Source organism: Oncorhynchus mykiss, chromosome 16 (assembly GCF_057628025.1).
Source record: "Oncorhynchus mykiss isolate SJ-2025 chromosome 16, ASM5762802v1, whole genome shotgun sequence".
Taxonomy (NCBI): Eukaryota; Metazoa; Chordata; class Actinopteri; order Salmoniformes; family Salmonidae; genus Oncorhynchus; species Oncorhynchus mykiss.
The window spans coordinates 18249915-18276117 of record NC_143037.1 but is presented as its reverse complement, the minus strand read 5'-3'; the positions used below and the strand labels follow the sequence as shown (position 1 = coordinate 18276117).

The 26203-nt window shown below is 42.7% G+C and overlaps 1 protein-coding gene across 2 annotated transcripts in view; it reads left to right on the top strand.

The window, feature by feature from the left end:
- Positions 1 to 453: 453 nt before the first annotated feature.
- LOC110491502 (src kinase-associated phosphoprotein 1) overlaps positions 454 to 26203 on the top strand; it is a 35533-nt gene continuing 9783 nt past the window's right edge. The window contains exons 1-11 of one of the 2 annotated variants that reach the window (XM_021564995.3): positions 454 to 1010; positions 2258 to 2363; positions 2807 to 2832; positions 3018 to 3134; positions 16668 to 16748; positions 16837 to 16920; positions 17046 to 17170; positions 17279 to 17342; positions 18132 to 18335; positions 18927 to 18980; positions 19343 to 19452. In XM_021564995.3, the coding sequence (XP_021420670.3) occupies positions 971 to 1010; positions 2258 to 2363; positions 2807 to 2832; positions 3018 to 3134; positions 16668 to 16748; positions 16837 to 16920; positions 17046 to 17170; positions 17279 to 17342; positions 18132 to 18335; positions 18927 to 18980; positions 19343 to 19452 (1011 nt within the window). In that variant the 5' untranslated portion in view covers positions 454 to 970. The remainder of the gene's footprint in view (positions 1011 to 2257; positions 2364 to 2806; positions 2833 to 3017; positions 3135 to 16667; positions 16749 to 16836; positions 16921 to 17045; positions 17171 to 17278; positions 17343 to 18131; positions 18336 to 18926; positions 18981 to 19342; positions 19453 to 26203) is intronic. The other variant, XM_021564996.3, reaches the window with a different exon arrangement.

Sequence of the window (26203 nt, the reverse complement as noted above, 5' to 3'; positions counted from 1 at the left end):
ATTGGTATTCGAACACAGCTAGAGTTTCTAAACCCATAGACGCAACATTGCATAAAATCAATTAGAGAAGTGAAAAATTATTCCTTAGCTGTTAATTTTCTCGAAATCTAAAGGCACAACCTTTCTTAAGTAGTTGAACATGTTATTACTCCAACTTCTGAAAGTGACAAACTGACACGTTTTCATTTTCGTCAACAACAACTTTATATCGAAGGATTGCCTTTGATTTGACGGCCTGCACACGCGCAGTTCAGCGAGAGACGACTGTTCGACGCGTTTTTTAATATATATTTTTCTCTGTTAGACGTGTTTCTGCGCATGAGTTTAGCTAATAAACGCCGCCATGATATTGCCTACAAGCGTGATCGTACTGTCTTTGGTAGCATGCACAAACACCTCCACCCAATCAGTCTACAATACTGCACAACACCCTTCGTTACTATGACAACTAGCGTATCCATGTTAGCGAGTTACTGGTGGCTGAACACACATTCGTTTTGGTAACTTCTAACTTTCAGTTTGGACAGTCAGTATCCCAAAATGAATGTGAAAAACAAATCTGAATTGAGGATTATGGCCTGCAGTGTGAACAAAGGCTTTATTCATACTTGAAGTTGGATGCATACAGGGACTTTGAACAAACTGATGTGACGAGGTGATATAGACCTAACAACTGAACAACATCATTCAGAGGAAGCATTTAGTCACATCATGCTCCGCCCCATTTTTGAAATTCTTATTTTGCATTAGATGCATGCACGGAAATAGTTTTTGTAACAAAAGTGTACAGGTGTTGCATGAGTGTATTAGTATAGTGTGTGAGTATCCACATGCTTTCATTTCAAGCAGGGAACTGTTACAATATGACTGGAGTCCGGTCTACACAGATTCCATAACTTTTCAAAAAGTATAGTTTTGATTGACTTTATCAACATTTGTCTGAAAATTCCTCTGGCACTTTGATGGAAGGATGGGGACAGTCTCTGAAGAAGTTAGGAGGCTTTTGAATGGTAATGTTATATATATTTCTATTGATTTTAAGCAGTATGATTTAATGTAAGAATATTATCATAAGGATGGAATAGAAAATCATATACTGTGCGATTTTCGATATATTTGTCTTTCTTATAACTAGAATCATTGTAAGAGGACACATTGTATAACTTTACTGCTATACGTAGGCCTACTGATAGTTTTGAATTGCTACAACTTAAAATGCCAATAAGGCACTGCACATGTCTGTCAACATTATTATAATGTGCTACAGAATTCAGTGGTTTATGTTCAAAGTGATCAAACCATCTGGACTTGTTACTATGCTTTTATCTACAGTGGCTCTGTGAATAACTGCATGTGCCTTACTGTATTTCATATTCTATCGTCTTTATGACAAGATAATATTACAGATTTTTAGTTAGTTCCTTATGGATATTCCTCATAGATTGCCATCTGATTCACACTGTAGAGTAACTGTCAATGTTTGCAAACATGAACACTGGCATCTGCCGTATTTGCATGTACTACTGAGCAACCTGACTTGGCCCTTTGACAAATATTTGCATATGTCAACGCCTTAATGTGATAATAAGTGGTGGAAAAAGTACTAAATTTATATACTTGAGTAAAGTAAAGATACCATAATAGAAAATGACTAAAGTAAAAGTAAAACTCACCCAGTAAAGTACTACATGAGTAAAAGTCTAAAAGTATCTGGGTTTTAAAAGTACTTAAGTACAGTAGTGGGAAAAGTACTCAATTGTAATACTTAAGTCAAATTAAAATGTATACGTCAAATTCTTTATATTAAGCAAACCAGTAAAGTACAGATACCCAATAAACTACTGTAGTACTTTAAAGTATTTTTTTACTTAAGTACTTTCACCCCTGGTAATATTACAATTATAGGAAACAAAGAAATCTAAACAAGCGCTGTAGTTCAACTTGTTTTTCCTGGTCCAGCATGAAAGATAACATTGTTTCTGATATGCTTGTGACTTGGAATACAGTTTGTGATTACATGTCAAGGTGGAAATTGTAATGGAAGAGATCATAGTATCATAGTATGGCTTGAGGCACTTAAAATTATGTGCATTTCTGTAAGAGTTCATGCTCCAGGTAATGAATGACAAAATATCCTAAATGGCCACTTAGTAAATCATAATATATTTTATATGACATCTTCTCAGGATTGAGGTGTACAGGTATATCTTTTTTCTTCCACTTATTAGATGTGTGACTTGCCTGTCTCGTCTTTCAGACTGTGAGCTGTTTGTATCAGATATCCTACAGGATGAGAACCTCAGTAAACATGCCAGGGAAACACGGGACGTCCTACTTAATAACTTCAGGGTGATCTACTCCAGGTATGTAAGGCCTACCAGACTGTTCCTCCTAGTTGGCCTCTTTACCTCCCTATGCACACACAGAATAATGAAACAACCTGTGTCACTTAAATTTTACATTAGATGTTCACATTTCCTGAAGCTTTTTTGATGATGGAAAGAAGCGTTAAGAATGATATTTTTAGAAATGTGTTGTTGAAAGGAAAAGAGGTATGAAAGTAAAGCACATGAGAAGAAATGAATCGTCTCTGCATCAGAGATGTCTGCACCGGAAGCCTTTCACTGCTTTTCACTCTGTGCATGGTGAAGGTTGTACTTATTTGCGAGAGGTTGTGTCCTGTGGTCTGAGAGGCAGGAAACCAAAGTAGGGTGTTTGGTGTCGTTGACAGAAGTGTAAGCACCTGAAGAACCTTATAACCTAATTTGCAGTCTAAATTTAACTTATCCCCACTTTTATTTTGCAGAAATCCTCAGGCGTTTCCCTTCAGATGTAAGTGACTGCATATTTTACACCATAAAATGGTTGAATCCTTACTTGGGATATAACTATTTTGTGCGCCATTGACATACATTTGTGCAGCTAACCCATTTGGCCATATCAGGGCATTTCCTGTGTGCTGTTGAAAGTCCTCCCCCTGGCCTCCCGATCCTGATGTAGTGTTCTTACCCACCTAGCTGAGTCCAGACAGGAGGACAGTTCAGATGACAACCAGAGCTCCAGTCTGGGCCGGTCGGCCCCCTCAGAAGACCTGTCAGTGGCCTCTGACTACCAGGACGAGGGCTCTCCCGACTGTGAGTAAAGGCTTGGTTCTGTGTGTGTGCGCTGTGTACGTGTGTGAGTGTGTGTGACTCAATGCAACGTGCTTATGTGCTAAGCATGTCTGAGGGTGTTTGCTACATTATATTTGGGGTTTGTAAGTGGAACATAGGGACTCCTACTGTGCGTTTAACCTGAAAGATATCAGCACATAGAAGGGGTGTCAAGTAACAGCTTGCCCTCTAGTGGTTGGGTCTGCTGAATGAATGGAGTGTTGGTGGGAATACTAAGGGTGAGGATGAGGATGGGGTGGGGGGGTATTCACACAGACCTGATAGGTGACCTAGAGCTCTCTCTAGTGGTGAGAGTAGTCTGGAGCCCTCAGTGAATTCGTTCTGTGTGTATCGGATGGGAGGCATAGGCCCTAGTCAGTTTCTCTTAGATCAGCCCACACAGAGTGTGCTCTGTAGCTCGAGGCTAATTAGCTGATTGATTAACCCTAACCCTGGTCTCCTCTCCCAATTCAGTTTGAAATACAACACTGTACCTGAGGGGCCATGTGTGTTCCATCTCTCTCCCTTTATCTGTCTGGCTCTCTGTCTTCCATTCTCTCTCTTCTCTCTCTCTTCCTCTCTCTTTCACTATCTCTGGTTCTATGAGACATGGTAGTACTTGACTGGTTGTTCAGAAGTGACACAATGACTCACCTAGAGCCTTGGGTGTCCCATGCTCTCAGTGGGTGTCATGCGATGATGATGATGGGCATTCCTACATATAACTTCTCCACTTTGTGAATTTAGCATGTTGCAATATCTATTTTCAAAGGTCTGTTTGACTGTGCTTTTTCCTCATTGGTTGTACACCGTTGCTTCCTGAACTAACTGTCTGCACCAAAGGGCAACTGGAGTTCTTAGTTCACTGTCTGTTCACTAGCCAGAGTAAATTACAGATATGGCTTTACCCGCTTTGCAGGGCAGTCCATTTTAAAGGAAGAGGGTGTGTGTAAAAATAATGAAATGATGAGCCAATGGAATCATTTTACATTTTAGGAAGAAAATGTATTAATGGTTTAATTACAGAAGCTGGATATGCATGACTGATTTTAGGAGTACTGCCGTTCTAGTCACCCGTTCTAGTCTAGTCACAATTGCCTATAGGAGGTCAACTTTTGCTTTTGCCTCAGTAACAATCCCAACTTTTTCTATTTAGCCTTATGATATCAAACAAGGTAACCTTTATCCTAAAACAATTGAACAAATGTACAATGATTGAAAGAATATCAAAAGTAAGAATAGGAAAATATTGATGATATGGGTTCAGTTCCTGTTCACCTATGTAGAGGAGAACCATGACAGTTGGTATTTGACTTGGGAGTTGACTGCCTCAACTTCTCTGCTCCCTAACCTGTGTTGAAAAAGTTTGTTCAATCCAGGTAGGAAACATAACACCTACTGTTATTTCACTAAATGGCCTGGCTTGTTTTCTCCATGGCCCAGTTCCTCAAAAGGTCTCTATCTGGATTTCACCAATTGGATAGGATTAAATGCATAGAAATAGAATGAATAGAACGGACAAGTCATTGACTTGAATGGGGAGTCCCGTTCTATTCAGTATATTTCTATACATTTAATCCTATCCGATAGCCGAAATCCAGATAGATAACTTTTGAAAAGCTGGGTCCAGTGGACTGGCTGACACCAGATTTGTAATGGCTGACAGGAACAGATGGATCCTCCATTGTTTTCCTCTGTGTCTGCATGGTAATGTGAACTGTGTTTCACCCATCGACTGCACGGTTGACCTGACCGTGCCTGCAGCCTCACCCCAGCCCCAGTCTGGTTGACAACAGCCCCCATCACCACCCAGTACTCCCCCAGTGTGAGGAGGACTTGCAAAGTGGAGGGAGGGAAGCAGTAGATGGGGGTCGAAGTACTATGAGCCTTGGCATGCCGTTTTGCAGGGTCAAGTTTACAATCTGTCTTAAAAAAAGTATAGGGATGGTGTGTTTGTTTTGTGGCCATTGGGTGGTAGCCGAGGCGATGCCAGTATTGCAGGAGCATTGTATCAGGAGCAGTCAGAGTATTTTATTTATTTTTTATATATCAACGTTTTTGTGGTCATAAGGATTGTTTTCATACATTGTTATCTCCCATATTTGTTCAGGTGTAGAGAAAAGGTCTCGATTATTAATTTAGTAATAAAACATCTAACGTCGATTCACAGTGCACATATTTGTTGTTGAAAGCATACATGACCAGTTCAAGCAGAAACCAACTCCAGCTCTCAAATTGGTATCTCACCAGATGATTAGTGTCTGTTTGTTGATCCATTTGATGAGTATGATCTATGGACAAACACGTCTGAGTGGTGAGAAAGATATGTTTGTTAGAAACAGGGGAAGGCAGAGGTACTGTGTGGTATCAGAGAATACAGGTGGCGTTGGGCCCTTGTGTCTGCTGACTGTGACAGATATCAGAGACAATGGGCAGCAGGCTCCAGCTCTGCCAGTGCCAGCACGATTTCCTGCACCAATCACGTCCAACAGGAAAAAGGCCAAGATAACCATTTTAGTTCAGTTGGATCTCATTTTTCTTCAATTGGGTCATTAGCGTATCAATCTAGAATGTTCATTTCCAAAGAGTGTGCCGGCATAAAATTGTTTGAGTTTTTGATTGGTCTAATTTAGTGCAGAGAGAGTTCAACAGGTGTACTTTCAATTATATTCTAACTATGCTATTGAGAACAAAATGACATTGAATAACATAAAAAAAGAAAGGTTTGTGGGTTGTATATCTAGAGATGTTCCTGACCCAGTCAAAGCTGTAACACAGAACATAAATAAATAATGATATGTGGGGCTGTAGCAAGACCTTGAATGGCCTCTGTAAAGTTTGTGGTTTTAGTGGAGGAAGCTGTTGTACCTCAGATCCAGATTATTTTTTTATTTTAGCTGGTACTTCGCTGAATTTCATACAGTACTCAGCACTTTGGTGAGAAACAGACCCTGAATTCTCCCTGTACAGGAAGTGGCCATGCTACCTATCCACTGAGTGAACTTCTGACCCCTGGCTTCTTAGCTGGTCGACCTGTCAAACTTCCGAACCTGTCTTGAGCAGGGCTGGGTAAACTGGAGGCCCACGGGAACTCAGTCGGGGTCTCAACTTACTGTGGAGAGTTAGAATAGTAGAAAACACAAGGTGCAATTTCGAAATTCGGTTGGGCATCAGCAGTTTTTCTCTGATTATGCCAGTCACTGACAGCCAAAATGTTTTGGATTGGTGAATTAGTCTAGCGGCCAGCTATCTAAACATGGCTAGGGCCGGCTCTTACTGCATGTGTGGTTTTGGATGTGGGTACGCAGACCCGTGAACCACTGCGGCCCCTAATGATGAGTTCAGACTTTTGGTGGCCCCCACCTCCATCAAAGTTGCCCATCCCTGGTCTAGAGTTACCCTGTCTAGAATATTGATCTGGCTGCCCATGGAAACTCCATATATCTACGTTTCTTTGGCTTGGAAATACCCACCCTTCAGAAAACAGAGCTGCTGGGAGATTCATTTTCCAGTGTTCATTGGTGCACTTGCAGGACGCACATAACGTGTTAATGACCATCTTTTTTTCCCCCTTTCTCCTTCACTCTCTCCTTTTCCCTCACTCTCCTCCTCTGCTGTAGTCGTTGAGAAACACATTACAAGACTGGAACAGGCTCGCCATCATGCTGGCCCAGCCATCGGGGTTCAAAGGTTCACGCTGTTCCCCCGGGGCTACTGTGCTGCTGCAGATGCTAGTCGTTTCTTTCTCTGCTCCTTTTCTCCATCTTCGCTCTCCCTCTGCACCCTCTCTCCCTGTTTAGACTATTAATCTCCAGCTCTCTCTCTCGCTCCCGCACTCATGCTGCCTAGCAAGAGGAGATGACTGCTTGAAGGGGGGATTTTGACTGTCTAACTGAGGGGCATCCATCACTCACGTCTCCTCGCCCCCACTCCAAGCGTTGCCATGTTGTTTTCTGTCTCCTCCTGTAAAAATCTATTTTGTTTCAGCTTTCTCCTTAACTTCCCTTGTTTAATTGTTTTTCTTAATTAGAGTACCTCTCCCCTCTGGTGTAAGTATTTGGTAAAACACACAGTGAAAACAGGCATTGAGAATATCGATGTGTAACAGTCCACCCATTCTCGAACAAAACACCAACCCGCGGCGCAATTGAAATGTTCTACTTCATATTCATAATCTCTAGCACCACCCCAACATAAACATATGTGAAAATGTCGCGTGTTGTTTTGTAGTAAAAAATATAAGGTTAGGGTTAGGAATTCATTCCGAGTGGTTCAATTAAGGATTAAGATTTGGGAAAAGCGGCACTAGGATTGGAAACGCGACCTTCGGAGCTGGAGCCTGCGGTTTAAACGCCCGTTAACCATACCAATCCACAACGCACTAGCAAGTCTCCTAGACGTAATAGGCGCTCACATTGCCCGTAATGGACAGTATAGCGTCCACATTTCGCCAGGTCGAAATGTAATCTAGTACCTGCATAATTGGCCCTTCCTGGCGTATTCCATAAGAAAATGGGCTGGTAACAGTCTACATAGACAGCATGCAGAGTGGGAAGCCCAGGCTGGGTGGTTCTAATCTCCCCCTTAGCTGTCATTGTCACAGACAAATAGTAAAACTATCAGATGCACTGGGTTCACCCAGAGGTTAGCCTTCCCAGGTACCTCTTGCATTCACTCCGGCGCCTCTCTCTCCTGCCTTGCAAATTAGAATTTGATTTTGCTCTCCACCGGAATCTATTTCTGGAGATGAATGAAGTTTCGATGCTAAGCCAAGGTGGCCCCGCTGATTTCTTAGGGAAATAAATGGAGATTGGAGAGACGTGTTGGCCTGTACAGACAGTGACACAACAGCTCCTAACACCTCTGGGATTCCTTTGTTTAATTGTGGCTGTAATGTAGCAATTTGAAGTCATTAACATGCCTGTGTGGAGTTATTTGAGGATGCTGAGGAAGAAGCATCCCTCTTATTCACCAGGGATACCTCTGGATCATCAGGGATACCTCTGGATCACCAGGGATACCTCTGGAGAGCCAATCGCACTGTGTGCCAGGGTGACAGCGTTGCCTCTGTGTGGAACCATGTGCCTGTGAGCAGAGTGTTTATTTACAATGGAAATGATCTCCAATGATTTATTGTGGCCTGTGTTGTAACTTACCCTTATCTCAGGGAAATGATACGTGATTACTCTGTGCATGTGGAAAAGAACACACCTGATCCTGGAACAACACAGTGGTAATATTAGATTGTTCTACTCATAATAGTCATGAGAGGATTCATCCTGAGTTTGGGAGTTTGTCCTAATGCATACCCGTCTGTCTGTCTTCTAAAAGACAGATAAGGCTTTGGGTCAGTAATTGAAAGGTTGCTGGTTTGAATCCCCGAGCAGACTAGGTGAAAAATCTGCCAGTGTGCATAGAATTGCTGAGGATAAGAGAAAAGATTACTTAAATGGGTATGTCAAATATTTTATTTCAATTCAGTGTAAAATAGGCCTATGTGGATAGATTTAACTGTCAACATTATATTTCCATGATGTTGATACATTTTTTTTTAACCTTTATTTAACCAGGCAAGTCAGTTAAGAACACATTCTTATTTACAATGACGGCCTAGGAAAAGTGGGTTTGTTCCTTGTTCAATGATTTAGGGGCAGAACGACAGATGTTTACCTTGGGGATCTTACCTTTCGATCTAGCAACTGGCCCAACGCTCTAACCACTAGGCTACCTGCCGCCCCATAGGTTAAATGTATTTAAAAATCATGTTTTTTGGGGGGGTAAAACCCCCCACTAATCAGTAAGCACACCACAATGCTAAAATAATGGACTGAATCTAATAAAATAGCCAGGCTTATTCTATACAAACAGCAGCTTTTTGATTAGCTTTTTGTCTCTACACTAATATTCTAAATGATGTTTATTGTTTTGTTGTGTTTATTGTTCTCATAAATGATCAGTTATGTTACCATTAATGATACATTGATTAAAAAAATCAAATGCCTTCGTTGTTTATTCAGTGAAGCCTATATTATGTCTAAGAAATGTTAATATTCTATAATCCATGCACATTTTCTGGAGCCTATTATAATGTACAAATAATCAACCTAAAGGCAGCATAGTATTTGAATCCCATTTGTTTTATTTCGTTCCGTTGAAAACTGATTTTATATTAGAACATGCTCAAAAACCGTATGGGCTACTTCTTAAAATGTGGACGGTCAACTTTACGAACCCATCGCATTCCGTTTCAGCTATGTGATAAGAATGATTGTGTAGGCTATCATTTACATGTTTCTGACAGCAGACACGTGTTAATTTTCTTTAATTTAAATGAAATTTTCCTTCGGCAAATGCTATAAATATTATTTTCTAATTCTGAATTCATACAGTATTTGCCTACTACAACATTCTACTTACAAACTGACATGTTAGATTCGTGATTCAGATAGCAGCAGCCCGTTCATTTTGTTTTGAATTATGCTGTTGATTTTAATCAATAGGTCTAAATTTGAGGTCAAAATGTCCTTGTTGGCAAAAAGAAAACATTGATGGAAATGTGTTTAAGACCTACTCTTGTTTATTTGCTATTTATTTATTGCAGAACTATGTATAGTATCTTCCACCAGTTTATTCTTGATTCTCATCAAATGAAATCTATTGGTACATTATAATGGTTAATAATTATCAATGTTTCCCCACAAAATTAGGAATCACTGAGATTGTCATTAGACAAATGACATGATCAAGGACACATTAACGTTCTAGACCTTTCCCTCCCATATTGGCTGGCTGATAAATCTTAATTTAGATTTGGATGTTTAAAAAAAACGATATTCTTTTATATTTTCAGAGAAAAGCATTGTATTGCATTTTAAAGCTGTGATCATAAGCTATATTTTAAATATAAAACCACTCAATTAATTTAATAGCCTATATCAAAATATACAATTAGTGGGGCAATGAATTATTATCTTATCCAAATATGGATTTATTTTAATTTTTTTAGATACAATTCTACATTAATCCCATGTTTTGTTTGTTTGAATTTTTTTACAACTATTTCTCAGCTACCCACAATGTTCAAACAAAACAATTGCACTTTGTCTACAGAGAACTTTCTGGCAACTGCAAGTATGTAGTGAATCCATCTCAATCCCTATTTCAGTTTTTATTCCCACTCTATGCTGACCTAGACTTGTACATCTTCACCCAATGCTCCCTCATTGACTTGCCACTATCACCAGTGTTTTATCACAAACAGACAAGCTCTCCTGTTGGCTGTGCTCCTCTGTTGTTGCGGTCTATATCCCCACTGTAGTTTTTTCCAAGTGTCAGTGAGGCAGCTGAAAGCCATTCCCTGTGATTTGAGGATTCTTATATCTGCAGTTAAGTATTTGAATAGTGGTTGTTAATCTATGAGAGGGAATTTAGGGCGCTGCAGTCGCTCCTTATTGCTACCCAGGGGGAACACGATGTCACATCGTAATATTTCTCCCTCTGGCCCTGGCCTGAACACTGGCATGGGGAATGTGAAAGCACCAAAGCCTGGCAGGACTGACATAATATTATTACCCTGCAGAGAGACACACAAAGACAAGCGATCTGCTCCCTCTCAGAGCCACTGGGAGGAGGAATCTTCATACAGGGGCGAAGATTTTCATCCTTGCTTTGCATTATTCGACCTCTCGTTGCCGTCACAGTACAGATACATGACATACATTCCGTTTACATTTAAAAAAAAAACATGGACCTCTACTAATGTAATGTATGCTTTTGCTCAGATGCGTGCATTACAAGATGAATTCTATATGCTCTACGTATCGATGAGTGAAATCATAATCAGATCACTGGTTGGAGAAGGGGGCAGGGAGGACATTTGGTCTTTAACCTCAGAGCCTCTCTGTCTCTCTCCTACTCCCCCCTGATGGTGTCTTTGTGGAGGGATGCACACACAGGGAAGGAGGAGGCTCTCGTGTAATGAGGAGAAATGTCTCCATTTAGCCTGGTCTGTGTGCAGATGGAGCTCTGGGCGGGTTGAGGGTGCACTTAGTAGACCCTTTTTCCTAATCAAGGACAGCGTCGGAAGGGATCGCAGTCACACTCGCTGTGTCTCCCAAAGCCGCATTCCTCCCTCCTACTCCAGCCCCCCTAGCCCTGGTGGGGGAGGGCTCCCTGTGCCTTCTTGTTCACCTCATCACCAGGGTTCACACGGAGTTCAGGTCTTGGCCCCGTTGTATCTCCGCTACAACACAATGCAGTATCTCCCACAGCAAAAGACACAGGGGAAGAGGCTGGCACCAGAGATCCAAGGACTAAACTGAGAAGAAACAGTATGGTTCCTACCCAATCTGTAAAGAGTTGTGTCATCAATTCACCTGCTCTACTAACCCACCTGGACCAGCTTGGACCGGTCTGGGACACACCCATTTTGGCTCACCTAAACGCAAACAGGAAAAAGTCCTCTCCTGTTGGCAGCTGTGTAAGGCATGGCCCTCCAGATAATGATGAGTAATTTAACCCAGGCTAATGTTGACACCTACTCAGGGTGGTTTCAGATTGAGCCGACACACTGAGTCTGGGCAGCACCCTGCACACCAGGCAAGCCTACCTCCAGATTTCCATGTGACTCAATGTAAATCTTCCTGTCTGTTGTAGCATTGCCCTCACCCCATGTGATCTCGCTTCCTCTGCCTACACCCTGTCATTAGCAATGCTTCATGCAGATGGGTAATGTTTTTTTTTAAACAATTTTTTACAGATGAAAGAAAAATTGCGAAATAAGTGGGAACATCAAATACCCTACATTTTGGTGTGATTTCTCCTCATCCTGCAGCAACAAAAGCCTCTTTAAATCATGTATTATTTTCCCAACATATTTGTTGCGTTATAGCTGTATAGATATAAAATGTTAGTCCTCCCACCTACCATTTGCCTTCATTTTGATTCACTAAAAAGCCAGCCTCTGATTGACTTGCAGCATAACTAAAGTGGATTTTAATGGGCGACCACATTAACTCTTTCTGGTCATTATCACATAAATCAAGCGTTTCTTGCTGGATCAACTGCTGAGCTCGTAGCGTCATGCTGAGACTGAGGGGGGTGGGGGGATAACCAAATGAGAGAGAGTGGCCATGACACTGCTAAGGCAGCTCACATGCATCCTATATCACGTTGGTTTAGGGGTTAACATGGGATTTTTGTAGGTGTGTATAGCTGTGTTATTAATAACAATATAAATAATGTGAATGACACTAATTAAAACAGGAAAATAACGAACATGAAGTAGATGCATAGAGCTGAATAATTGATAATGTAATCTACGGTTGATAGAAGATCAGCCTCTATCTGGAATTTGGGTGATGCCTTCATTAGCTTTCAGTTTGGAGAAAATATCCTCTCTTTGCTTCTTTATGTGTTCGTCTGTTAAGAAAAATCATAATTTAAACATGTTGGATTCTGTATTTAGGGTTTATGTGAATCATACATGTTTTTAATCAGTCTTATTAACATTTGACTCAAACCAAGAGTAGATACATTGTTATAGCTGTTGATAAGTATTTTCATAAGATGAGGTATTGCTTGCTGTCAGCCAATCAGCATATGTCATACAGAGGGGTGGGATCAATAACATGTCAGAGGAGTAGGATTTCTGAATGCACAGTATGCAAACTTAACAGGTGCTACCTTGTGGTAGAACCCTGAACCATACAATAATCATTCAAAACCCCAGCCCCTTAACTGTTGGCAAATTTGGTCCTCGATCTATAACTCTGTCTCGAAATGCTGTCTATCACTAGCAGATCCATATTGCCAAGTAAAATTCTATGTGTAAATGTACTTGGTTGAATAAAGCTGATTCTGATTCTTACAAGCAATTCCCTGACCGTTCCGATATCTTTGAAACCCAGTATGAAACACATGCTTTATACCATGAGGCCTGGTCAAAGAGCTCTCTTTGGTCAAGCCGTAGCTGTGTTGTTTACTGATTCATGCAGATCTAACAGTCCCGTCCCTGTGTCGACTTTATATATCTCCTTGACTATTAACTGGGCATGACCTTTGAAATAAATGAAGATGGAAGGAAGTAGACAGATGAAAGGTGCCGTGACCGGGAAGCAGGCCTAGATAAATGAACAGAGCACTGGATGGATGAGGCGGGGGAAGCCTAACGACGGGCTTTTTGTTATGATGGACTCAATCAGGTTCTCTTTGACAAAACAGTCTGTAGCGGCTTAGCACCAGATGCTGACACGTGTCAGTCATCCACAAAGCAGGGTGACGTATGAGAGTGTGTTACTGTCATGAGGTGTCTGGGGCCTCACTCTGAGCTGTGACCGCCTCATATTTCAGTAGGACCTGCGAGGTACAGCGGACAGTGAAGGGTTACCTTGTTACACGTTGGCTTATAACATGACTCTCTAATGGTTCTTATATGGCATAACGTTCAGATATGACTTTGAATCCATTGCACTCTGGACCAGATTAATTTGCCTACACTAAAACGACAGGAGCAGATAGGCACAGACATTTTGGCTAGGGGAGAAGTGCAGTCTCCAGGCTACCAGCTCTCTCTCCTCCTCTCTCGTGTTTTGGGTTTTATAATAAACGAGAGAGAGGCTCCTCTTGGCTAAACATATACTTTGTTTGGACAAGAAGACACAGTTGTGGCGCGGCGTGTTTGGTTTTGTTCTTAGGATGTCAAGGTCTGGTTCAAAGGGGATGGATTCCAGGCCTCTTTCCCTGTCATCAAGAGTCTGAATGAAAGGTCACCCAGACTAGTATAAATGGGTTTTAAACGGCTCCTGCACTCCAAACCAAAGGAGGCCACCTGTTCCCCCATCCTCCCTCCTTGGTAACTAGGTCGAAGAAAGATCAATTGAGAATCAGATTTGAGTTTTGTTTTGCCATGTTCAGGAGGACAGGCACCTTGGTTGAATTCCAGTCAACTGTGGAATCCTACATGTAATCCTAAAGTGAGACAAGGAATGGCCATTTAAGATGTAGTGGATGTTTAAATGCCCTTAATTTACACTGCTACACTTGTAACATGGTACGGCTCTCTGTAGCACATTTGTTAGATCCCGGGTCAGTTAATAGCACACACCTAAAGGCCTCTGAGGTGCATAGTCAATGTATGACTGGAGCTCCAGGCCAGGGAGCCATACAGAGACCCATACTGGTCATTCCCCTTATCTGCTGCCTTGCTCATCTGCAGCACAACAGCAATAGCAGCAGAAGTGCTGTAAATGTATTGATCCCAGTTTCCCCAAAGCTGCAGTGGTGTATTTGATTCCGGACCTGCCGCAGTGTGGCCTGTTACTGCTCTCTGGGCAGGAGAGAACCATCTTCAACATGGAGCCCATGACAAATACCCATGACAAATATCCATGACAAATACAGAATTCGCTCAAAACTGAAGGCGCGATCCACTGTATTTAACCAGGGAAATAGGTCTGGGAATATGACTGAATATAAACAGTGTAATTATTCCCTTCGCAATGTAATCAAACAAGTGAAATGCCAGTACAGGGACAAGTTGGAGTCGCAATTCAACGGCTCAGACACAAGACGTATATGGCAGGGTCTACAGGAAATCATGGACTACAAAAAAAAAAACAGCCACGTCACGGACACCGACGTCACGCTTCCAGACAAACTAAACATCTTCTTTGCCTGCTTTGAGGATAATACGGTGCCACCGTCGCGGCCTGCTAACAAGGACTGCACCACCCCTTCTCCGTGGCTGACGTGAGTAAAACATTTAAATGTGTTAACCCTCACAAGGCTGCCGGCCCAGACGGCATCCCTAGCCGCGTCCTCAGAGCATGTGCAGACCAGCTGGCTGGTGTGTTTACGGACATATTCAATCGCTCCCTATCCCAGTCTGTTGTCCCCACATGCTTCAAGATGGCTACAATTGTTCCTGTGCCCAAGAAGGCAAAGATAACTAAATGACTACCGCCCGTAGCACTCACTTCTGTCATCATAAAGGGCTTTGAGAGACTAGTCAAGAATCATATCACCTCCCCCTTACCTGTCACCCTAGACCCACTTCAGTTTGCATACCGCCCCAACAGGTCCACAGATGACACAATCGCCATCACACTGCACACTGCCCTGTTCCATCTGGACAAAAGGAATACCTATGTAAGAATGCTGTTCATTGACTACAGCTCAGCATTCAACACCATAGTACCTTCCAAGCTCATCATCAAGCTGGAGGCCCTGGGTCTCAACCCCGCCCTGTGCAACTGGGTCCTGGACTTTCTGACGGGCCTCCCCCAGGTGGGTAAGGTAGGAAACAACATCTCCACTTCGCTGACCCTCAACACTGGGGCCCCACAATGGTGCGTGCTCAGCCCCCTCCTGTACTCCCTGTTCACCCACGACTGCGTGGCCATGCACGCCTGCAACTCAATCATCAAGTTTGCAGATGACACAACAGTAGTGGGCTTGATTACCAACAATGACGAGACAGCCTACAGGGAGGAGGTGAGGGCACTCGGAGTGCGGTGTCAGGAAAACAACCTCCCACTCGACATCAACAAAACAAAGGAGATGATCGTGGACTTCAGAAAACAGCAGAGGGAGCACCCCCCATCCACATTAACGGGACAGCAGTGGAGAAGGTGGAAAGTTTTAAGTTCCTTGGCGTACAAATCACAGACGAACTGAAATGGTCCACCCACACAGACAATGTGGTGAAGAAGGCGCAACAGCGCCTCTTCAACCTCAGGAGGCTGAAGAAATTTGGCTTGTCACCCAAAACGCTGACAAACCTTTACAGATGCACAATCGAGAGCATCTTGTCGTGCTGTATCACAGCCTGGTACGGCAACTGCACTACCCTCAACCGCAAGGCTCTCCAGAGGGTGGTGCGGTCTGCACAATGCATCACCAGGGGCAATCTACCTGCCCTCCATGACACCTACACCACCCGTTGTAACAGGAAGGCCCAAAAGATCAGCAAGGACAAGAACCACCCGAGCCACTACCTGTTCACACCGCTACCACCCAGAAGGCGAGGTCAGTACAGGTGCATCAAAGCTGGGACCGAGAGACTGAAAAACAGCTTCTATCTCAAGACCATCAGACTGCTAAACAGCAATCACTAACTCGGAGAGGCTGCTGCCTACATTGAGACCCAATCACTGGCCCCTTTAATAAATGGATCACTAGTCACTTTGTACAATGCCACTCTATATAATGCCACTTTAATAATGTTTACATATCTTACATTACTCATATCACATGTATATACTGTATTTTATACCGCTCGGCCATCGCTCATCCATATACTTACATGTACATATTCTCATTCACCCCTTTAGATTTGTGTGTATTAGATAGTTGTTGGGGAATTGTTAGATTACTTGTTCTATATTACTGTACTGTCGGAACTAGAAGCACAAGCATTTCGCTACACTCACAATAAAATCTGCTAACCAGGTGTATGTGACCAATCACATTTGATTTGATGATTTTGTTTACATCCTACTTTGTGATCTTCCACAGACTTTGAGGAGATCCAAATGGTGGCAGCCCAGGATCTCAGCAACATCTTGAAACAAGGCTACCTGGAGAAGAAACGACAAGGTAGTAAGATTACGGAGTCAGATATGTTGCACATATGTCACGTTGAGGGCTCATTCAAATGCTTGTTTTCATTCTGTTTTCCATGCAGATCACAGCTTCTTCAGCTTAGAATGGCAAAAGCGATGGTGTGTCCTCAAAAACACAATATTCTACTACTTTGGGAGTGACAAAGGTTGGTTTGAACCGCTCACATCACACTAAGGCATACAATTGATCCATGTACAGTTATTTATGCCTGGAACTCATACATGTGAACATTTGGGTGAGGAGATTGAGTTAACACGGTTCTTCCTTCAGACAAGCAGCAGAAGGGCGCCTTCTATATCAAGGGTTACAGTGCAGAGATGGTGGCCAACCTACGTAAAGACTCCAAGAAAAATGCCTGCTTTGAGCTGAGTGCCCCTGGCCGACACTCCTTCCAGGTGGGTGTGCAGTACAAAAGCAATACAAGGGACTCCTCACAGTGATGTTTCGTAGCGTACCAGTCTTACCTAACGATCATGTTGTATGATGGTGGCTATCCTCCCCAGTTCACTGCTAGCAGTGTGCGAGAAGCCATGGAATGGGTGGACCAGATCAACTTTGTCCTGAAAGGTATGTCAACATATTTCCAAATCTATTTCAAAGACACAGTAGTAGAAAAGGATATAGTGATGATTGTGTACGTTTTCTTGTCCTCTGTTAGATTGGTATTGCCTCACTGACTTTTTGGCCTGAAAGAGCAGGAAATAAACCATTTATATCCATTCCCAAATATATCCATCCACCAAACTGACCAACCAGACGCCTTCCGAACCTCCTCATCCACCACATCACAAGGAATTCATGTCACGCAGGCCACACCCCCAACCGATTTCCCCCTTACGGGAAATGTATTGGTAGACGTTCTGGTTATCCTCGAGCGGCATTGATTTTTTTCCTGGCCAATGGTGTATCACAGAGGACCCGATACCCTGTGTTGCAGTGCCCAGTCGCCAGCAATCACAGCGCTGCTCCGTCTGAGAAAGGCAGGCTGCACCGGCTGCTCTGAAATGGGCTGACTTGCGGGAAGTAACAGACACCACATCATTTGTCTTGTCCATTTTTACTACTATACAAGACCCAGATATACAGGGAGTTTTTCTCCCTGTTTGCTGTTGGTTTATGCTGGGTGAATTTGAGACCGTTCACTTCCTTTCCCCCCCGGCTGGTCATCAAAGGTGTCCACGAATGTCCATCAGAATGACTAGATATTTCACAGATCTTTTGAAAATACAATCAAATGGGGAAGTCGGATGCCATCTACTACTCTGGGTCCTATGGGTACTCAAGGGGATGTGACTCATACTGTGCTCTGTACAGAGATTCTGCTCATTATTTATGCCGTGCCTGTGTTCTATGCAGATTTGAGTTCCAGCTTTATCCCCTTTGAGGATGAGACCTATGATGACATTGAGGGGGTGACGGGGGTGGCCAGCCGTCCCCCTTGGCCCGCCCCCTACCCGGTCCTGCCCCAGCAGGTCAAAGCCTCTCTCAGTAGCCAGGAGGAAGGGAAGCCCAGCCAGTGGGAGGAACAGGAAAAGGATGATATCTACGAGGTGCTCCCAGGTATGAGAACAGACACACAGACACACGTTCCCATAACCCCTTGGAGGTGTATCACTATCACTGTAACTCAAAGACTAATTACACATTATAAATCATGTTATCCTAATAAGAATGTCAGAGGTGTGGCTGTTGTTATAGAGGAAGTACAGGACTGTCCCACAGGCAGGTGGGTGGCTAAATGGGTCCCGAGAACGACCAAAGGGGGTGACTTCTCCGTGTCATCATCCATACCTCTATTTGAGATACAACAAGGTTCTGTTTCCCCTTTGCTGAAGTCATTGGTAGGAGAGAAATATGACTTGCCTATTGTATTTTCACCAAAGAAAGCCATCTGGGATGGGTACAGAGTAGACCCTGGCCACAGATGGTGTAACGAATGACAGTCTGTTTTTTTTCTTCACTTTTTCACCCTGTCACCAATAAATCTCTCTCCCCTTCTTTGGTTGCTCTCACCTCCAAGGGAGGTGGTGGGAAGACAGGCTTCCCACCACCTCAGTACCCTACATCTCCACAACACAGAAAGTGCATGATTTTGTTTCAGGAAAGTTTTTTTAAATGTCTCGTCTCTTTTGTTTTCATTCTGTTTTCCAGAGGATGACATTCCAGGATCCATTGAGGAGATCAGTGAGAAGAGCACGAACCCAGGTTTGAATCACACTCACAGCATTCACTGACCAGCAAAATAGGAAAAAGTTTTAAAACATATAAAAAAAAAACATTTTGGATGACCCTTCAATGATCTGTATCAACTTTTCCTCTTTCACAAAGCCATCTTTGTCAGAATTTGCCAGCTGTTTATGTTAATACAAGATAGATGAGGGCAAGAAGGACATATGATATCAGCAAGCTGCTGTTCTAGAGAGGAGGTGTGTAGGTGTGTCTTTCAGATAAATATAGTTATTGATAGGGGTAGTACTCACTATTCAAGTTATTCAAAGTGTTTTGATATTTAGACTTTCGATTCAAGTGTAATATTTTAGGTAACAGCATTGTGTGTTTTTGCTCAGTGTGGTCCATAGACTATGCCAATTACTACCAGGGCTTGTGGGACTGTGAGGCAGACGAGCCTGACGAGCTGGCCTTCCAAAGAGGTGACCTCATCTACATCGTCAGTAAGGTCAGCATCAACAAGGCCTGTCACAGTTCCTTCATGCACTTCATCAACATGCTATATACAGGTAATTGCCAAAATAATGGAAACACTTGAGTAAACAAGGGATAGAAAGTATATTGAAAGCAGATGCTTCCACACAGGTGTGGTTTCTGAGTTAATTAAGCAACTGGTATCCCACCATGCTTAGGGTTATGTATAAAAATTCTGGGCTGGCCATTATTTTGCCTACTATGGCCATGCTCCCATAGGAAAACAATACCCCCATCGAAAGGGCACGAGAGGTCACTGAATGTTTTGATGAGCATAAAAACTATGTAAACCATATGCCATGGCCATCTCAGTCACCAGATCTCAACCCATTTGAACACTTATGGGAGATTCTGAAGCGTTTGCAGAGACAGTGTTTTCCCCCACCATCCACAAAACACAAAATTATGGAATTTCTTGTGCAAGAATGGCGTTGCATCGCTCCATTAGAGTTCCAGAAACTTGTAGAATCCATGCCAAGGTGAATTGATGCTGTTCTGGCTCGTGGTGGCCCCACGCCTTATTAAGACAATTCATGGTGTTTCCTTTATTTTGGTAGTTACGTGTAGATTCTATTCTATTCTAAACAATTATGTTTTATTCTATTATAATCAATGCTATTCTATTCCAACCCCTCAATTGTCTATCCTTGAGCCACTGGGGGAGAAATGCCCATCAGATCTTCTATAATGGGATTGGGGTTCATTACTCTGTATCATGAGGGTTAATTGAGAGAGCAGCCATGCAAAACCCCTGCTGTGTTGAACACAAACTGCAGGTGAAGCATCCTCCATCTCAGCTCTTTTCCCTCAATCTATTTCCCTGTGTTTTATGGCCATTGTGTAGAAACATGCAGTATATCTACGTGTTACAGCCACTCTACTGGAAATCAATGTGTTGCAATTTGGGCATTGCCGCCCTCTAAGCTTTTCAGGACCTTGTTTGCAGATTGAAGCAGTATTGGAAGGCTTGGATTTGTGTGTCATCATATATCCTGTTTTTTACAGTATGCATAAGCCGTACTATTTGACATGTTGTAGAAAGAGTTAAGGATAATTTCCAGTCTTCCAGTGGAATAGTTAATTAGCTCTTAGTTGAACAAGGTGGTCTCCTCTGCAGTGTCAGAATTAGAAGTGTCTTTAACAAACCTAACACAATGGTACATCTAGGACAGGGGGTGTGTCTGAAATATTTGTTGCTATATTCATAGCTGGCGGTGGCGCGAAAAAATAAATTTTAGGTGTGAGGAGGGCTTGGCCACGCACTGGCCAATCAACGTGTGTCATGACTTAATACCGCATGCTGCTGTCTCAAGTTCTGGAGGTTATTGACGGTCTTTGCGTTGTCATCATCTCCAATTCAGCTCAGGGCACAGAAATATTCTAAAACCAGTACATTGTGGATTGATACTACAGTTTATTAAATAGCATAGGCTACAGTAACAAGTAATAGTAAAAGTTTTTTTTAAAACATCCAGTTTTTGCTCAAAATGTTTGGAGTGTTGGCAGTCAACGTTGTAATTGGCTTCAAGGTCTTTACGCATCGCACTTCTCCTCAAATAAAAATACTAGGCTCTTGTAAATGGTACTGTATGTGTGAGGCATGTTCTCGGCCAACAGTTGATATGGCATTATATAACTGAATCATTTAAATATGTTTGGAGCAGCCCGTCTTTGGTAACCAGATGAGAGGTGTTTTATGGAAATGGGGATGGATATTTGAACAAGAGAAATGAAATAATGGCTAAAATAATGTACAATAGGCTACAACAAAAAAGGGGATGTCAGCTCAATGTTTTTCTGTTCCCAAACTTAATCTTTTAAAGGCCCAGTGCAGTCAAAATTATATTTTGACTTTGTTTTGTATGCTATTGTACAACAGGTGATGAAACTAAGACTGTAAAAGTGTGAGAGAAAAAAATTGATCAGTGTTTTTTCCTGATAGTTGCTGGTTGAAAATACAACTTACACAGGATCTTCTAATCAGCCTGATTTGCATGGGCTGGAGTTTTAGCTTGCCTGGTGGCATCGCCAGGCTGTTAATTGGTTAATTAGACCAATAATAAAGAGAGTTCCAAAACTTTCTGCCAATAAGAGCTAGTTTGAAGTTTTCCCTCCCCACTCAGACCACTCCCAGACAGTCCTAGCAAAATTCTTCCTTGAGAAATACACTACATTACCAAAAGTATGTGGACACCTGCTCATCGAACATCTCATACCAAAATCATGAGCTTTAATATGGAGTTAGTCCCCCTGTGCTGTTATAACAGCCTCCACTCTTCTGGGAAAGTTTTCCACTAGATGTTGGAACATTGCTGCAGGGACTTGCTTCCATTCAGCTACAAAATAATCGTTGAGGTCAGGCACTGATGTTGGGTGATTAGGTCTGGCTCGCAGTCGGTGTTCCAATTCATCCCAAAGGTGTTCGATAGGGTTGAGGTTAGAGCTCTGTGTAGGCCAGCCAAGTTCTCCCACACTGATCTCGACAAACCATTTCTGTATGGACCTCGCTTTGTGCACGGGGGCATTGTCATGCTGAAACAGAAAAGGGCCTTCCCCAAACTGTTGCCACAAAGTTGGAAGCACAGAATCGTCTAGAATGTCATTGTATGCTGTAGCGTTAAGATTTCCTTTCACTGGAACTAAGGGGCCTAGTCTGAACCATGAAAAACAGCCCCAGACCATTATTTCACCCCCACCAAACTTTATAGTTGGCACTATAAATTGGGGCAGGTAGCGTTCTCCTGGCATCAGGCAAAACCCAGATTTGTCCGTCGGACTGCCAGATGGTGACGCGTGATTCATCACTCCATAGAACACGTTTCCACTGCTCCAGAGTCCAATGACGGCGAGCTTTACACCACTTCAGCCGACGCTTGGCATTGCGCATAGTGATCTTAGGCTAGGCAGTGCGGCTGCTCATCCATGGAAACCCATTTCATGAAGCTCCCGGCGAATGTTGCTGACGTTGCTAGTGGGTGTTGCTACAGAGGATAGACCATTTTTAACCGCTTCAGCACTCCGCGGTCCTGTTCTGTGAGCTTGTGTGGCCTACCACTTTGCGGCTGAGCCGTTGTTTCTCAATAACAGCACTAACAGTTGACCTGGGTGGCTGTAGCAGGGCAGAAATTTGACGAACTGACTTGTTGGAAAGGTGGCATCCTATGACGGTGCCACGTGGACTGTGACTGAGCTCTTCAGTAAGGCCATTCTCTTGCCAATGTTTGTCTATGGAGAATGCATGGCTGTATGCTTGATTTTATACACCTGTTAGCAACGGTGTGGCTGAAACAGCCGAATCCACTAATTTGAAAGGGGTCCACATACTTTTGCATATATATATATATATATATATATATATATATATAGTGTCGTGTTTTTTTGCTATAAAGCTATTTCTGTCAATTTTAATGGAAAACTATTACCCAAAAATGATTTGATATTGATATAAATATGTCTGCATTGGGCCTTTAATAAAGCTTTGGCGATTTATTTCAAAGCAGTCTCAGGAGCCAAAGCCTTTATTGATAGGCTTGGCTTCTAGTAGGCCTACTTGGTGAATGCATTGGGCAGGATAGAAAAACAGCCTTCATTGAGGGGAGGCTATGCTTGATTTTTCAACAAATGATGCGAAATGGAAAAAATATATATATACATTTTATATATACGAGGGTTACCGGCACAAAAAGCACATCTCCTCTCTTTTTCCATGAGCATATGGGCACTGTGCGTCACGGGTAGATAGGTAGCACTTCCGCAGGACAAAATCCTTTGTTTGGTCTTAAATATCCCCACCAACACTTCCTGAAATTGACACTTTTTAAGCACACACCTCAGGTATTGCCACCCCTCCCACCTCAGCGCAAGCGAGCTGATATATGACAGGTAAACTACCAATCCTGGTGCAAGGGTTGTAAAATAGCAGAGCACCGGCTTTAACTGGTTGAAATTGCCAACGAGCGTGGTTTAACACCAGCCGAAAATAGAGCCCTATGGGTACTAGTTTATAGGGGAATGTCAAAACAACCCATTACATTTTTTCCTAGAAGAAGAATAAAGCCACCTGCTCTGAATCTATTGGAGGTGTATCAGGAAGACGTTACCAGAGTTCTACAGTATTACCTTTTGGTGTAGGTGTTGGGTTACCTACCTTTCACTGTAACAGACCGACTCTTGGTTGGTTGTAGCTGTACTGTCTGGTACACAGCTTTAGTGACACAGATTACTCTTGTTTTGCCAAGCTTTTCCCCTTAGTCTTCATAATAACACGATAGTCTACAGAGCATTATAACAGTCCCTTGATGGATTAAATGTGAGGACCTCATTGTAATTCATTTAGAGGTAATTCCTTCCTGTCTGTTTCTGAATGGAAGGTTTTGGTTTAGTGTGACATGAGTCCACTCGTGCCCCATTCAGAGTTATAACCTTGTATCATATTTCCCTCATGAATGACATTAATGACATGATTAGGACACTACATGGCAATCGTGTGTTTTAATGAGCCTTAAGGGAGGGGAATCCCTGTTCCGTCTGGTTCAACAGTGGAGCAGACTATTTAGTTGAACGGGGGTTTCCTTGGAACCCTGACCTCGAGGAATGAAATACAGGCCCTTGGCTGCAGCTCAAGCTTTGCTCTAACTGGGGAACACAGACATAAAATGGCCATATAAAACTAAGACCCATAAATTCTCCTGAACCGAGGCTTAGGGTGCTGGGGGGAGGCTGAGTGTATGGGCTCTATGTCAACACTGACCATAATTACAAGGTAGAAAGGACACGCTCTAAGTGCTAAATCAATGGTGCTAACAAACTGTTATTTTTAAGCTGCGATTTGATTGACTACCGGAGTGCAGACCAGGCTAGGGGCTAGCCACAGGCACTGTGTCGTATGGCTGTGAACTGAGTAGAACATGACGATTATACAAAGAGCCCCCATCAATCATTATTGATCTAGCGAGAACTTACTGTAAAGAGGTGCATTTTTTTGTGTGTGAGGAGTGTGAGTGTGAGTGTGAGTGTGAGTGTGAGTGTGAGTGTGTGTGTGTGTGTGTGTGTGTGTGTGTGTGTGTGTGTGTGTGTGTGTGTGTGTGTGTGTGTGTGTGTGTGTGTGTGTGTGTGTGTGTGTCAGTGGGAAAGTAAATATATGAGTAAAGCCACAACTCGTATTCGTTCCATTCGTTTTACTAGATTAATCTGGCAGAGTCTGCCGCTGGGTTCACGGATGATGAACTTGGCTCCCAGTCTCCCGTCCACAAAGAAACACATAGCAACTATCTTGTCTTTGCACTGGCCTTTTATTGCTGAGAGCTTACACTGTCTTCTATAGCTTTTGGCTTTGCAATGACATTTTAGAGTGTGGGATTTTTTTGTTGTTATAGATTCTCCTGATAAAGATCCATACTATTTTACACTTGACCATTTTTATATCATTTTTGGATATACTATACTAACTACTGGATAGAGCCTACTTATTCATATGAAAATGCTAACTGTTTTGAGTTCTCATTACGCAGAACTGACAGGTTGGGCCTGTTTATTGTATATGTACAATATATCATGAATTTGCAGACAAAATGTCTGCAATTAGTACATCTTTGCTCTCCTAACATCCGTATTGCTTATATTGACTCCTAAGCATGTTTCTCACTACTCCATTGGGTTGTCCTGCATTCCAGGACTATAATTTATGTAGCTAGCTGGAATCAGAAGACAGCTCCACAGGTCAGCTGCCACATTCCGGTATTCCCAGAGGCACTCTTGTAGAATGGCAGGGTTGGAGTGGAGAGAGATTTACGATGTAAACCCATCCAGGCTCCTTTAAACTTTAGCAAACACTGCAATCTCTCTGCTCCCTCTGCTCTCTCTCTCTCTCACTCTCTCTCTCTCACTCTCTCTCTCTCACTCTCTATCTATCTATCTATCTATCTATCTATCTATCTATCTATCTATCTATCTATCTATCTATCTATCTATCTATCTATCTATCTATCTATCTATCTATCTACCCCTCTCTCTGATCTCTCTTCCCCACTCTGCTCTGTCCACCCGGGGAGTGCACCTCACAAGCAGAGAGAGAGCTAGGGGGCGGGAGAGAGGCCCTCATTGTCGCCAACCAAGGAGGGCCTATAGCAGCACCTAGATCTTCTGCACTCATTCTGTCACACCTGGGCCCTGACAGTAAATCTCAGTAAGACAAAAATAATGGTGTTCCAAAAAAGGTCCAGTTGCCAGGATCACAAATACAAATTCCAGCTAGACACCGTTGCCCTAGAGCACACAAAAAAACTATAAATATCTTGGCCTAAACATCAGCACCACAGGTAACTTCCACAAAGCTGTGAACAATCAGAGAGACAAGGCAAGAAGGGCCTTCTATGCCATCAAAAGGAACATAAAATTCAACATACCAATTAGGATCTGGCTAAAAATACTTGAATCCGTTATAGAACCCATTGCCCTTTATGGTTGTGTTGTCTGGGGTCCGCTCACCAACCAATAATTCACAAAATGGGACAAACACCAAATTGAGACTCTGCATGCAGAATTCTGCAAAAATATCCTCAGTGTACAATGTAAAACACCAAATAATGCATGCAGAGCAGAATTAGGCCGATACCCGCTAATTATCAAAATCCAGAAAAGAGCTGTTAAATTCTACAACCACCTAAAAGGAAGTGATTCCCAAACCTTCCATAACAAAGCCATCACCTACAGAGAAAGTAACCTGG